Here is a 15,437-nt window from a genome sequence, read left to right as displayed (position 1 = left end):
TCTGTCCCAAATTTTAATATTTCATTATTTCTGCCATGTTTTGCCAAGAGCAGCTGTTTCTGCTGGTATGATCGCTTCTTCACTATTATAGGTCATGGTTGTTTTCTCATGGTCACACTTGGAGCATGTACTCAATGTGCCCTCTAAGTTAAGAAATCCTGCTGTGGAACACGAGTCCAGTTGCTTATTTGTATTTTTATAAAATTAATCTAATCTGTTTCGTCCCCTGTCTTGGGTAGTCTTTTAATTCTATTTTTTAAACTGTCTTCTTGAGAAGTCTCATTTTCAGTTAGACCTTTCTTTGTTTCTACTTTAGATTTTTTTTACAGTTTTATTAGTTCATCTGAAAAGCTAGTTAAAACCTTTGTTTTTCCAGCCTTTTGTTATTCGACTTTCTATATTCATTCAGGTTCTCGTTTATTTTAAGCACCTCTGAGTGCTTTTGATTTTTTCTGAATTACTGGAGCCATCTCTTGTATCAAAGCTGAAACTTCAAATGCTTTTTTGCTGAAGAGCTGCAGGGTTCTTCCCAGTTATCATTTCTCCTTTCCCAATCGATTTTCTATCGGTTCTGCAAATTTCTTCTTTGCTGGCATCCAGGCAGTGTAACTACTAGCCCTCAACTAAATTTTACCCAGTCTGACATTTTCAGTAGCACTTTATTCAGTTTCTGTTTTCACACTGAGAAAGTTCAAATCAACCTGTTGATCGGTGTGCAGCCATCTAGGAAGTGATAGTTTTGCTAGTTTTGTTGTTTTTTATACATGTTTTAATTTTTTTTTTATGCACAGTGTCTGTTGACAGTTGTAATAAGTTTAATCACCCATATATGCTGAGAGGGTACTGCTGTTTTGAATAAGAAAATAAGTGTTCTTTGTATGTGTAGAGTTTTGAGTTAGATGCTATAAATGTAAATATCTCCCACCAAAATTATACCCAACTGATTACTTAAATACATGCAAGTCATATTTTCACTTGTTTTATTTACATATTTTGCCGTTGGTTTGATATGGTTTCAGTTGGAGCTTCTCAGTTAATACCATTGCAAAAAGCAAATGAGAGTGCCGGCAGGCCTGGAGTAAGACCTCCCACTCCAGACAGTACCAGTGAAGAAGATGATGGACCATGTCTTAATGATACAGGTAATATAAGCATATAAAGGTAGATACATTTTTAGTGGTCTTCAGTATAATTAAATGTATAAGCAACCTATATAACTACATTATGATATTTAATCAGAACAGTAAGAAGGACAGTAATTTTAAATGTTTTGTTTCATATTCATTAGAGGCATACACATCTGTGTTGAAAAAAACAGTCTGACCAATTTTTCTGAGAATTGTCATTTCTGTGTTTATAAATATATAGAATTCTATGCTTATAGTTTTAGTAACCCTTGATGAACTATGATTCTAAATTTGTTTTCCGAGCTTGTAATGAATTCTGAGAAAGTAGAATTTTGGCTATGCCAGGCTGGCTCATTGTGGCTGTAAAGTATCTTTCTTTTTAACACCTTTATTAAATTCATACAATGTCAGCACAAACCATTGTAAACATTTTTCACTAGTTTTCTTCATTGTATTTTTTATCAATTGCCATGTACTTTGTCATTACATAAATTGCTCAAGTCCTGCCTTCCCTTAATTTTCACTTCTCCTGAACATTATTCTGTTATCTATTGTTCCCACAAACTCCATTTATTTCTATGTAATTTGCTTTTTTCCTTTTATAAAAATCCCACTTCCAGTTATCTTCTTTACAATATTCAGTACTTCTCTTACATCAGGGATAAATTTTGATTCCTGTTTTCCAGTTTGCAATTTTTTGCAGCCAGTAGAATTAAACTTAGTAATGCCTTACTGTATCTAGCAATTTAGATTTTGTATCCCAGCTCAGATTAATTATTTCCTTAATTACAAGTGTTTGCTCCTCAACATTTCTGAGAAAATACACTGTAGGGAATTTTTAAAATCTGCCCACTTGTTCCCAAAAACATGTCATACAACATATCTGCTTACACTATGTACATAGATGCTTTCACTTTTAATTCCACAGTTATACAGACAGTATATACCTTCATAATATCCAAGTTATTATTTAATATCTGAACTTATATGTGTTCTTCGGTTCTATTAGAGTGTAATTCTAAGTTGCTGTGTGATGAATTATGCTAATATGATATTAAAGCTTTGTCAACAAATTTCTCTGGATTTCATGTTTTTGTTTTGTTTATCTATTACTATTTTATGAGCTAAAAGCTACTTGTTTAAAACCCTCCCAAAGGATATTTATCGTATCTAGCCATTTAAAAGCTATATACAGTTTAATTAGTAGGAAGATTGTTAAACGTGTATTTGCTTGTTTTCTTGGGAGAATGTGTAATAGAGTGAATTCCCAAGTTAATGTTGATGTTTGATAACCCAGTTTTTGTAATTGTACCTTGAGAGAGTTCCAGAGTTTTATTTCATTCTCTTCCCATATATCTTTAGCTCCCATAATAGAATCCCTTTTAATGCATACGCTTAAGTACTTCATCTTTTCATGTCTAATATGGGCTTCCCGAATCAAGTAATGAAGATACATAGTTTTAGTACTGCTACATCCTTTCTTTTATTTTCATTTATTTTTTAATCTTTAAAGATTTAAAACTGTCTCAAAATGTTTCATAGCACTGAAATGTCATTTGTTGGACTTAATCAAGTACACAATGTTATTATCTAAGAGTAAAGATAACTTTTCTTGGTTACCATACCTGTTATATCCTTAAATTTGAAGTACCTTTATTTATTTATTGCATATGATTCTAAGTATAAAATAAATAAAGAAGAAAGAAGACACCCCAGCCCGGATCTGCTGTTCAAATGTAGCTTGTCAGAAAAGAACCCTCCCACTTTAACTTTTGCCTCTGACCCTTCATATATCCTCCTAATTAACGCTATTATTCTGTCAGGGAATGCAAATGCTTCTATTGCTCTGCTTATCAACAAAGTGTAAATAAAACAACTAAAATCCCGGCTTGACTCTATTGAATGCCTTCTTTGCATCAAGACCCAACAACAATAGTTTGGGGGTCTTGCACTCTGCTTCCCTCTGGATCATCATTGTTATATTTATGTTGTCAAATGTTTGTCGTCCCTCCACAGAACTGCCTTGATCCATATTTGTAAATTTGGCAGTAACTGTGCCATTCTTGTAGGCATATACACATTTTAATAGTTTAAAATTGAAATTAGTCTTTATCCTTGTCTTTGTGTAATATTTACCTGGGCTCAACTAGTATCCGAGAGAGTTGGTTGGTTGGAAGGGGAAGGCTTCATAAGCCATAGGCATTTGCTGTGGACCATATAAGAGGTCAGTGACTAGTCCTACCAGAGTGCCATTGTATGTATAATGAGGGATCTGTACACAAAGGTGTATTTGGCTTCTTTGTCAGTATCTACAACCCCTGAACGTATGTCATGAAGAGAAAGAATAATAGATTTTTGCCATATAATGGCAAGGTCGTATGCATCTTTTGGTTCTTTCCTCAGTGGGTTCATTCACTAGTGAGATACTGGAAGGCAAGTACCTGTTTTGTGGTTGTTCACTACACACCTGCCTCTGATTTAGCAATCTTCATTCATGCTTCTGTATTGACGCCGCTGCTGTATTCTAAAAAGCTCTACTAAATTTCTTCCAGTGTCACTGTAGCCTGGGATACTGACCCACATGTTGGATCGAATGGACTGAATGAATAGAATACCAAAGTTATGTATGTGCTGTGCTGTAGCAATAGATCCTTTCATTCCAGTCAATCTGATACAACAACCCACCAACCTTTTCCTTTGCATATTTCTAAGACCTAAAGGATCCTCTGGAAAAAACTTGTTGACTGTGTAAGGTCTGTGGTCACTTATATTAGTTGTGTCTAGGTCCTTAGGAATCAAACATGATCTGAGGTATTTGTGGGGAATGATGCATTGTGGGAATGGAATTTCTTAAAGGGCATTGAGGCTAGAGCACTAAAACACCCAGGTCGGATATGACAAGTGGCTCCAGGACCCACTTGAGGTATCAAATGGACTGGAGTGAAAGGTTTTAGCATTATGGTAAATACATAACTTTCATTTATCACAAGTAACACAGTGGGACAGAAGGCTGGAGCTGTTTCTACAGCCCCAATAACTAGTGCTTGCATAAGGAGTCCTGTAGTTGGAGTAGCCTGCCTGTAGGGAGTAAAAGGCAAATCAGTGTTGGCATACTGGTTAAGATATTTGTCTTACAGACACAAGGTGCAGGGTTTGCTTCTCACATGGGTTAATTGGCAAGGCTTAAAATGGCCCACAAGGGCACTTAGCCTAGTACTAACCTATGACAGAGTTCAGATTTTAAATTCTGATGAGAGAAAGGCAGTTTCATCCACTCTGTATGCCACTTTGTGAATGTGGATAGTTTTGTCTGCAGCAGAAAGTTATTAAAGATAGGTGTTTGGCCTGTCAAGCAGTACATTACTCTGCAGCTGGAGAGAGTGTGTGTGATGTGCTCACATCAGCTATTGCAGGAAGGGGAAACAGGAGTGAAAAAAAATTATAACACTGTCATATGGTTGTGATCCCAACTCCTGTCTCCCTCTAGTAATTACAGACAGTGGAGACAAATGGACTAATAGGGGCACCAGTGTGGTCAAGGAGGGCAATGGTCATAACACTGAGGGGAAAACAAGTTTTATAACAGTAATTTTAATGAATTCAAATAGCATTGCAGGCCTTAATTTCCTTCAGTACTCAGAAGTAAATAAAATAAAGGATTAAAATCCCATCTGTCTCTATTGAATGCCTTCTCTGCTTCAAGACCCAAGTAACTGTGATATTCTTGGCTTTGAGGAAAGGCAAGAAGATATAGAGGTAGGTATACGATGGAGTCCAAAGCAGAGAGTGGAGTATGTAGTGTTGTGGTGTTTAAGGAAATGGGATGTGATCAGTGAATATTGTGATCTTTGAGAAGATTGCCAGATAAATTAAATGTTGTAAAAGCATAGTTCCCTTTCTGGGTGGGTGGGAGTAGGCTATGAGAGATGGCTGGGCATTTACTCCAGTCATGGAAGCATTGTGCCTTGTCCTTGCATGTTGAGCTTTGGGTCTGTTACCACACACAAGTAGGAAAAAGAGTTTATACTGACTCCCCTGGTAAATGCAGGCTAGTGCCATCACAATTTGTGGGATGGTCAGTCTTCAGCTAGATGTCTAGGTGTGTGTTGATAGCAAGGCTGCCTTATTAGTAAGTTAGTGAAGTTAGTGGAAGAACATCACAAAAGTACCTTAAAGAAAATGGGATAGTGAAAGTATCGAAGTTCTTGTAGCTGCTTAGCTGAGGTATTATATTCAGTGGATAACAGAATAATACAGTCAAAATAAATAAATAGTTCTAAAAATTATTTGTAGAATGAAATGATTTCTTTGGAATGTATCAGTAGTAATACTTGCATATAATGACCAGTAAAGCAACATACACAGTGATATCCAAGAAAGTTTTCTTCAGAACAGTCAACAAGCTTTATACATAAACCAATCCAATCATTTTAAAAATTGCGCCAAAACACTTAAAGGTATAGTGCACATTCAGCAGCAATGACCATAAAAAATCAAAATTTATAATCTTCCTAGATATTTGAATAAACCCATATCTAGTGTATACAATAATTATACTGTCAAACTGTATAAAACATTAATAAAATATTAATAAAATAAAAATGCGGCAGATGTAAACAGTGTAAGTTTATTAATGAATCCAGATACATTAGACTTAAAAACTTCAACTCCACATGTATTAGAACTAGAACTGGAAATTGTAACACAAGTAGGGTGATATATATTGCTACATGTTGTACTTGTCCTATGTATTACATAGGCAAGACTGAAAGAGTTTTCAAAAAGCGTATATATGAACACCTTTACCGCATTCAGAGGAAGGACATGAAGAATGCATTGTCTAAACATATCCATGAATATGGTAAAGAGCACACTTTTCAGTTTGCTATTATAGATACCATTAGTTATTCAATATTTGGGGGAAACTGGAAGATGAAACTAGCTGCCTTGGAAAGCAGATGGCAGATTTTATTAGACGCCACTAGACCCCCAGGACTAAACGAGTCCATCAGTATTAAACCTTTTTTGGTCCTCTCCTAGTATAAATCATTGAGTTATTATAGCATTGATTTATTAAAAGTCTCAAGTCTTTCAACATTGATAGTAGTATGAATATGAAATAGAGCTTTTAGTTTTTACATACTATATATAGTTTCACATACATGTGTAAAAATAATTTTAAATTTTAAATATGTAAATGTTTTATTAATATTTTATACAGTTTGACAGTATAATTATTGTATACACTAGATATGGGTTTATTCAAATATCTAGGAAGATTATAAATTTTGATTTTTATGGTCATTGCTGCTGAATGTGCACTATACCTTTAAGTGTTTTTTTAAAATGATTGGATTGGTTTATGTATAAAAAGGAAGTTATGGTGCTTGTTGACTGTTCTGAAGAAGACTGGGTTCCAGTTGCTGCTATAGGATTGTGGAATAAAAGAAAAGAATTTACATCCTTTTTCTTTGGGAAGTTCCTGTTCTTTAGCATTGGAGTTGTTGAACTTTCTTTTGTTTATTGGTTGTCATGGCTGAACAGGAGACTACCTTAGAGGCTTCATTGTCTCGAGAGGAGTTTAATGGACTTCGGCTGAAGTATCAGCCGGTGAAATACGCAACTGTTTGAACTCTTAAACAGTATTGCTTCAAACAAGGTACTTCCAAACAGTATTGGTTTCAATAAGGCACTTCAGGCTTCTAATGATGGATTGCAAACTATGCCTGATTTGCATTCACCCCAAAGTGACGGTTGTCCATCAAAAGAAAGCATGCTGGCATTTAGAAGGGAAGTCCCTGAAGAAATCCGGAAGGTGTCTGGCGATTGGGGCATGAGGCAACGAGTTTCAGGAGGAGGTTACCCACACCTGAACGTGGCTTTCCGTAGCTTTACTATCTTCGGAGGATGCAGTTCATAACAACAAAGCCACAATTGATTTACCGGATACTAGTGACGGTTTTGCTATATCACCTAAAGAACAGCGACGGTTTGTTTTTCAAGATGATGCACTCACACCAGCCCAGGACTTCACTTTTGATTTTAGTATATCGAGGGCAAGACGGGGCTAGACCAAAGACGGTATACACGAATAAACCTAACGGAAGCATACAGCAGAGACATCATGTTGACAAAAAAGGTACTGTTGCCTATATTATATCTAGCCCTAAACCTAAACAAACAAAAAGGATTTTTGACCAACCTGAACATAATAATAAAATAATGAATAGTGAATTGTTTACCACAAAGACAAATGAAAGAGAGCTATTTGAAAATGTGTTAAATGGACAAGGTGATATGTATGACTTTGGTAAAAAGAATTATAATAAGAAATTTAATGAGAAAAATCACATATATAGCTCTCTGAAAGAAATGATTTATGACTTTGGTAAGAAACTTACTGCATACAATAATGCAAAATAGATGTTAATTATTAAAAAATTGTATAAATCTGAAGATGGTACCAAAAGGTTTACGATTTTTTAAATTACCATTAGGCATATTTTATAATGTGGAAGTGATGAATTAATTTAACAGTATGTTTGATGGTTTTGGAATTGCTTTCATGGAACTGTTATTAAAATATCAACAAGAGAAACGTGACCTTTTAGGAGATGAGTTAGAAATCATGTATGAGACTATATGTAATGATGTAGATTATGAGACTTGGAATGATCTTTTAAAAACAATTTTTCAAGCAGAGAGTATTATATTTGAGAGGAAAAGCAAGAAACTTACTAGGGACCATGAAGCATACAGTAACAACAGAGCTTACATATGGCCTAAAGTTAAAGAGTCAGAAGTAGGTTTCATGTCCACCCCCCGTTGGACTACACAAAGGGATTTTCAGAGTGCCAAGCCTCATTTTGCAAAACATCCCAACAAACAGTGGAACCAATACAAAAAATAGATCAACATACCCACACAGGAGCAAGTGTAGTTACAGTAGATAAGACTTATGAAACTGAATCTGTGACATTTATCCCTCTCATTGATCAGAATATTGTTTCAGAGGAAAATACTATTAGTAGTAGGAAGTCATCTTCGAATTATCCTATGGTCACATGTTTTGAAGGTTTCAAAGTCTATAACTACACAGATGTGGAGGTAAATGACGACTTCATTCGGTCATGCACAAAGGAATGAAGTTTATTCCAACTGTTAGCAACAATTTAGTTGATAATATTAAGGAGGTGAAACTTTGCTGTCGCAAACTCAATTTGGCTGTGATTTTTGATGGCGCATCGGACCAGGCAGTTGGTACGGAATACATGCAGTTAAAGAGTTCCTATGTTCCTGTATCTCATCCCAGTATAACAAATTTTGAGAAATTGGTTAGTCAAGATATTTATAGACTACACAGGGACATTAGACATAGGAACTTGTTGTACCACGGTCCACCACAAAATCTTACTCAATCTGAAAAGGAATGTCTTAACCAAGTGATGCAGAATAAAGAGGTACGCATCATGAAACCCGACAAGGGTGGTGGGTTAGTACTTTTTTATGTTGAAGCATACAAGTCTTGTATTTATGACATCTTAAATCAGGCAGACACTTACGAAAATGTCTCCTTAAATCAGATTAACATCGGACACCATCGTATAGATCTGGCCATAGAAGAATATTTAATAGATAACAGGATTACAAATGACACTTATATGTTTTTGAAGAATGACCACCCCATTTTGGCAACCATTGTTGGCATACCCAAACTTCATAAATCCTTGGAGCAACCACCCTTCAGACCCATCATTTCCGGCTCCCATTCCAAGACTTACAACATAGGGAAATGGATTGATCATCAATTAAAACACATTTATGGTAATATCCCACACATCATGAAAGATTCGTGGAGTTTTTGGAAATTACAACATGAATATTGGAGACCAGACCTCATCTTAGTCACCATCGATGTGGTCGATCTTTTCTCCAGTATACCCAGAGAACTAGGAATCGAACATTTCTCAAACAGCCTCAGGAAACATGCAGGGGTTAGTTGGGATAAGGTTGTGTTGTTGTGTGACATGATGGGACTGGTGTTAGATCACAATTATATTGTGTTCCAAGGGGAATATTTCAAGCAAACAAAAGGTGTTGCTATGGGTGCCCCTATCTTTGCCAACATGGTGATGTTGGAATGGGAAGAGGAAGTGTTATTTAAGAGTCATTTTATACCCACATCTCATTCTATGCCAGATTTTTGGATGACATTTTATTTTGTGGAAGGCCTCTATAGAGGAATTACAAGAATTTGTGTCTTTCATCAATCTATCCTCTACATTTTTAAAATTTACTCATCATACTAGTACTGTGGACATTGCTTATTTGGATGTCTTGGTTGGTCTCGATCAACATACATTCACTTCTAGAATATTCCAACCAACTTTTTCCAATGATTACCTACATTTCACAAGTAACCATCCTCCACACATTTTTAAGAACATCGAGGGACAGTGTATCCGCAGCGAGGATGTCTTCGACAGAAGCTGTGATGAGAACGGAACTTGATATCATTAGGACATTATTTAGTAACCGTGGATATCCGGATCACATGCTGATGGATACAATTGAATATGTGGGCAAAGAATGGGGTAAGAAGTACCCCTTTGTTAGGTAAATATATAGTTAATGAATAACATGAAGGGCTGCCATCCAGTTATTCTAGTCGAGCATGTATTTTGACTTATACTCCACATACGTGTTTTATTAAGGACATATTACGACAACATTGGAATATACTTGTTAGTTCAATTTGAACGTAATGTGGGAAATTCTCCTGAATTTGTATATAAGACAGGCATTAATTTAAAAGATTATTAGAGAAGGCCAGTTATGATAATGCCACAAAGGATATGTACAAAGGTACAACAAAATGCAGATGTAAACAGTGTAAGTTTATTAATGAATCCAGATACATTAGACTTAAAAACTTCAACTCCACATGTATTAGAACTAGAACTGGAAATTGTAACACAAGTAGGGTGATATATATTGCTACATGTTGTACTTGTCCTATGTATTACATAGGCAAGACTGAAAGAGTTTTCAAAAAGCGTATATATGAACACCTTTACCGCATTCAGAGGAAGGACATGAAGAATGCATTGTCTAAACATATCCATGAATATGGTAAAGAGCACACTTTTCAGTTTGCTATTATAGATACCATTAGTTATTCAATATTTGGGGGAAACTGGAAGATGAAACTAGCTGCCTTGGAAAGCAGATGGCAGATTTTATTAGACGCCACTAGACCCCCAGGACTAAACGAGTCCATCAGTATTAAACCTTTTGGTCCTCTCCTAGTATAAATCATTGAGTTATTATAGCATTGATTTATTAAAAAGTCTCAAGTCTTTCAACATTGATAGTAGTATGAATATGAAATAGAGCTTTTAGTTTTTTACATACTATATATAGTTTCACATACATGTGTAAAAATAATTTTAAATTTTAAATATGTAAATGTTTTATTAATATTTTATACAGTTTGACAGTATAATTATTGTATACACTAGATATGGGTTTATTCAAATATCTAGGAAGATTATAAATTTTGATTTTTTATGGTCATTGCTGCTGAATGTGCACTATACCTTTAAGTGTTTTGGCGCAATTTTTAAAATGATTGGATTGGTTTATGTATAAAAAGGAAGTTATGGTGCTTGTTGACTGTTCTGAAGAAGACTGGGTTCCAGTTGAAAGCGCTTAACTGCTATAGGATTGTGGAATAAAAGAAAAGAATTTACATCCTTTCGTGCACGAGTTTCTTTGGGAAGTTCCTGTTCTTTTTAGCATACACAGTGATATGAAATATTTGACCTAGGGGTTCCAGCAGGCCTAAACTTTGCAGGTGAGGATCAGGTGAAAAAGAAGTAGGACTGGCATCCTTGCAGAGGTATGGGGTTTCCTTCGTAAATCCTGCCATGTCACTGTGCATGCTTGGTGTCCAGGGGGTCACATGCATTGGGCCTTTGTGTTGTACATTTGTGCCTCCACATAGGATGTTATCAAATGGCCCTGCCAGTTTGGTAGACAGCCACACCTATGAGATTCCCAGTTAACAGTGGGATTCTACCACCAACACCGTGCCCCAAATGCCTCCCTCCTAAAAGAAAGGTGGACAGACTAAACCTTTTCATAACACTCAAGTTCCAGCAGGTGCACAAACCGCTTCCCTGATCTTGGGTCACCCGGGTTGCATTCTGAGTTTTATACTTCTGTGCCAATGGAGTTGAAGAAGACAGGTTTTAAGTGTGTGTGTGTGTGTGTGTGTGTGTGTGTGTGTGTGTGTGTGTGTGTGTGTGTGTGTGTGTGTGGTGTGTGTGTCTGGCTGTGGCTGGGGGAGGTGAGCTGTGAAGGGTTACTTTGACACCTAAAGTATCATTCTTCTGTTCTTGGTACCTACTTAAGTGGCACCTGAGTGTAATGAAATATTCACACTGGTGGACCAAGTTTAATTCAAGTACATATTATGCAAAAGTGACAGCAGGAAGCTGGGACAATTTTGAGAGTAAGGACTAGTAGATGGGCCCTAAAGTGTTGTTCTGACAACTATAGTTACATTCCTGTGAACATTGCAGACTGATAGCTTGGCTCAGGTTAGCATTTGGCAGAAACAATATCCTGAAGGATACAGTTACTGCATTTCACAGGGAACATGGTGTTGAGGTATGACATTAAGATGTCTAGAAATTTTCTCAAATTCAGCATTGCTACTAAGCAGAGATGTGGCTAGGCGTGGGAAATTTGTTTCTTACCGAAAAGGTAGGCATGGAGGCAAAATCTTTTTCTACCAAATTCAAGTGGTCAGTTTTCATCCAAATCCAACATGAGAAGTATATAGAAGTAAAGGTGCACAACAAAGGTGAATGTTTTTTCCTCAGGACTGTAGTGTCATTGCATGCAAACTGATGTCCACCTCAGCATATCCATAAATGTTCTTATATGTTGCGGCTCAACCTTCCTTCTCCATTACCTGTGATCAGCTACTTAAAAGACATTAGGGCAGCCAAGATGAGAATGTCATTCGCCCTTATAAAGGAAGTCCTAATTTTTCAGGCCAGTCTGTGTTACGTTCCTTGGGTGTGACAGGCCTGTGTGAGATCACAGGGTATAAGTTCTTCCCTGACTAGATGCCACTTATGCTGTTATAATAGCAACATAAGTTTAGTCAGCAAAACAGCAAGTATGAAGAATGTAGCACAGATGTGCGGCTGAGACAGGTATGGAAATAAAATACATAGGGAAAGCTGGTGGTGGAATGCAAAAGTCTGGGAAGTCATTAAAAGAATTAAAAACAAGTACAGGAAAAATTGGAAGCTAGAAAAAACAGACCAAGTTAAAAAGGAGTACAGTTTGAGGCCAAGGGAGCAGTAACAGTAGCACAGCAAAAGGCATCAGATGCACTTTACCAGTTTCAGGAAAATTATTCAGCAGATATCTTAGCAGGTTGCAAGGCAAAGACAGAACGATAAATAAGACACCCTGTATAAGAGATACCAGCAAACACCTTACAAGTCCACAAGACATCCAAGGCAGATGGAAGGAATGCCTCTAGCAGATGTGAATGAAGAAAACCCCACATGCCCCAGACACAATGTATCATGAAGGAAGTAAGAACAGCACTAAGGAAAATGAAATCAGAGAAAGCAACAGGCTTAGATGAGGTCATAACAGAGATGATCAAGATGTTGGGTGAGTTAAGGGAAAAATTACTCCTGAGGGTATTGGTAGCAGTATGGAGAGAAAGGTGTATCGCAGGTGACTGGAGAATAAGCATTCTAGTTTCAGTGTACAATAATAAAGGGGGCATTCGCAGCTGTGGGCAGTATATAGGTGTTAAAGTCCTGTCACACTGCATGAATGCTCTGGAGAGTGTGATTGATAAGTGAATACTAGAATGTAAAGACTGGTGATGAGCAGTTCCAATTCAAATCAGGCTGCAACACAAATGACACAATGCTTGCAGTGACACCAGTAGTTGAGAAGCAGTTAAGGATTAGGAAAAAGTCCATCTGGGCATTCCTAGACTTGGGGAAAGCATATGCCAAGAGGCCAAGAAAGCTAATGTGGACAGTCCTGCTATGGTTCAAAGTCCTTGAAACATTGTCAGAATTAGTGCAGGCACTACACAATGATCCACAGGCACAAGTACGAGCAGTGTTTTCAGTGTTTTGACTCTCAGAGGGGTTCCCCAGTGGGAGTAGGCATGCATCAGGGTTCAACTATGAGACCACTGCTGTTCGTACTGGTGATGGATTACATTAGCAAATGGGTAGGAAGGGCCAGATCAACAAAGCTACTGTATGCAGACAATGTGGCTTTACTGGCAGACTGACAAAGAACGTCAACATATGATCAAGGAATGGAATAGAATCTAAAATTAAAGGCACAAAGAATGAAAGAGTACAGATAATACAGTTGTAGTGGCAGGAAATTAGATTAAGTTGAAAATTGAGCTAGAAGGGAAAGTAATGGAACAGGTTAGTAGCTTCAGGTTTGTGGGAGGGGTGGTTGTGGAGAAGGGAAGTCTGAATGAAGAGTGCAGAGCTAAAATCAGAGGAGCTGCAGCCAACTGACAGAGTGTCAGGATATTGTATGACAGACAAATGTCAAAGAAGCTGAAAAGTTAGGTGTACAAAACAGTGGAGTGAGCTGTACTACAGGCAGTGAAGGCATAGAGCTGAGGAAGGAATTATGAAGATGAAGTGCCCAAATGGGTGGTAGGATGCATGCTGTAGAACAGACAAAGAAATATGGCTATTAGAGCAGTAGTAGTTCCAGTTGCAGAGAAGGTCAAAGAGAGCAGATTACAGTGATTCTGGCACATATGCAGGAAAGCAAAAAGTGTCCTTTCATGTCACTGTTGCAGTATTCATTACCAAGGGGATCTACTCCCAAGGATAGTCCAATGTCCAACCAGTATACCAAAGCCTTTACATCCTTCCAGCATCATACTTCATCCAGATATTCCCCACCCCTGTGTAGGGCATAAAGGTGATGCTCAACCGCAGACTATTCAGATCTTCTTTGCCACCAGTCCGAACACCACAGATGAACAATGGTCTGAATGCACTTCACTGAAGTGGTTTTTACCAAGTCCTTTATGGATAAGAGCCCCATTTGGGTACCTTCTTTTTCTTCTTTTACTTATGTATTTAGGGTTCATGTCATTCAGGAAGGGAAATGTCATTTTGGGAGGCAGATTCCCCATAAAGACCATGACAAGAAGTGTTTGTTTTGCTTAGGTGCTTCACAAGATCACATCCAGTGTTCCATTTGTCAGGCCTTTGTGCGTAAAACACTTCACAGACATCTGTCCTCTTTCTTTTTTTTTTTTTTTTTTGAGAATCAGCATTTCAAACGTCTGACCCAGGTACCATGGCCAAGTTCACCTACTCCAAGGTACAGCCATCTCTCAAAAACAAAATTAAGAAGTCTTGGTCTGATTCTTCTGCTGTCCAGCCTCCGCCAGACATTTCTTTTGAGGTGAGTGAAGACCCAGAATACCATCCAGTGCAGACACTAATTTCCTCTGCTACAACCCTATCAGAGACCAGCATGAAAAACAACTCCTCGTATGAACTCTGAGGTATTGCAGACATCCACTGTAGATGTTGAGGGGGGCACCATGGCTGATCATTTTCAAGAGACCTAGGGGAAATTCCCCAGATTCCAATGAGGGAGGAGGTCCCTGGAACCCTCACCGAGTCTAGGCCCAGAGCCTCCTAGATTGGTCAAAGCAGAAGTCCCACTAAAAAGAAGTAGAAAACTAAGTACATTCCATCCTTTGCTAAGGATCCACAAAGGGAATGGCAAGATTTTACTCAGATTGTTCATTGCTGTGATGTCATTAACATCACATCAGGGCTTGCCTTTTCCTACTTCTCATTGGTCCTGTACTCCAGCTAAAAAGACTAGAGAGTCTGGTTCTTCAGATGAGGAAGGGGATTTAGGGGAGGAGTCATTGACCTACCCCTCACAAATTACCTCTCCTTTAAACTATGGCTCCAAAAAAGAGGATTCCTTGAGTCCCAACTCTCACTTTGAGGAGTTGTCTTCTGGAGACACAGTTCACATGATACAGTTTTTTTAAGTGGGACTTTTCACAAGTCTCTGATATTCAAAAAAGGTATTATGAGCTGTTACAGATGGAATCCCCTAAACCTTTTGCTGTCCCCACTACATTGGTTGCCTTGCTGGATACTTTTGCAGATGCTTCTCTGGCCTCTGACTCCCAACCTCTGGCCCTTACAAAGCCTGAATGTTTGCTTTCATAAAATACCAGAGTCTTTCAAGTATTTT

The 15,437-nt window shown here is 37.6% G+C and overlaps 1 protein-coding gene across 1 annotated transcript in view; it reads left to right on the top strand.

Annotated features, from left to right (window-relative positions):
- IRAK4 (interleukin 1 receptor associated kinase 4) overlaps positions 1 to 15,437 on the top strand; it is a 547,272-nt gene that overhangs the window by 115,224 nt on the left and 416,611 nt on the right. Inside the window, exon 4 of the mRNA XM_044087412.1 lies at positions 1,020 to 1,142. Within this exon, the coding sequence (XP_043943347.1) occupies positions 1,020 to 1,142 (123 nt within the window). The remainder of the gene's footprint in view (positions 1 to 1,019; positions 1,143 to 15,437) is intronic.

The sequence above is a fragment of the Protopterus annectens genome, chromosome 11.part0 (genome assembly GCF_019279795.1).
Source record: "Protopterus annectens isolate FY-2018-M chromosome 11.part0, PAN1.0, whole genome shotgun sequence".
NCBI classification, from domain to species: domain Eukaryota; kingdom Metazoa; phylum Chordata; order Ceratodontiformes; family Protopteridae; genus Protopterus; species Protopterus annectens.
Note: the sequence above shows the minus strand (reverse complement) of the source record. Positions and strands in the feature narration are given on the sequence as shown.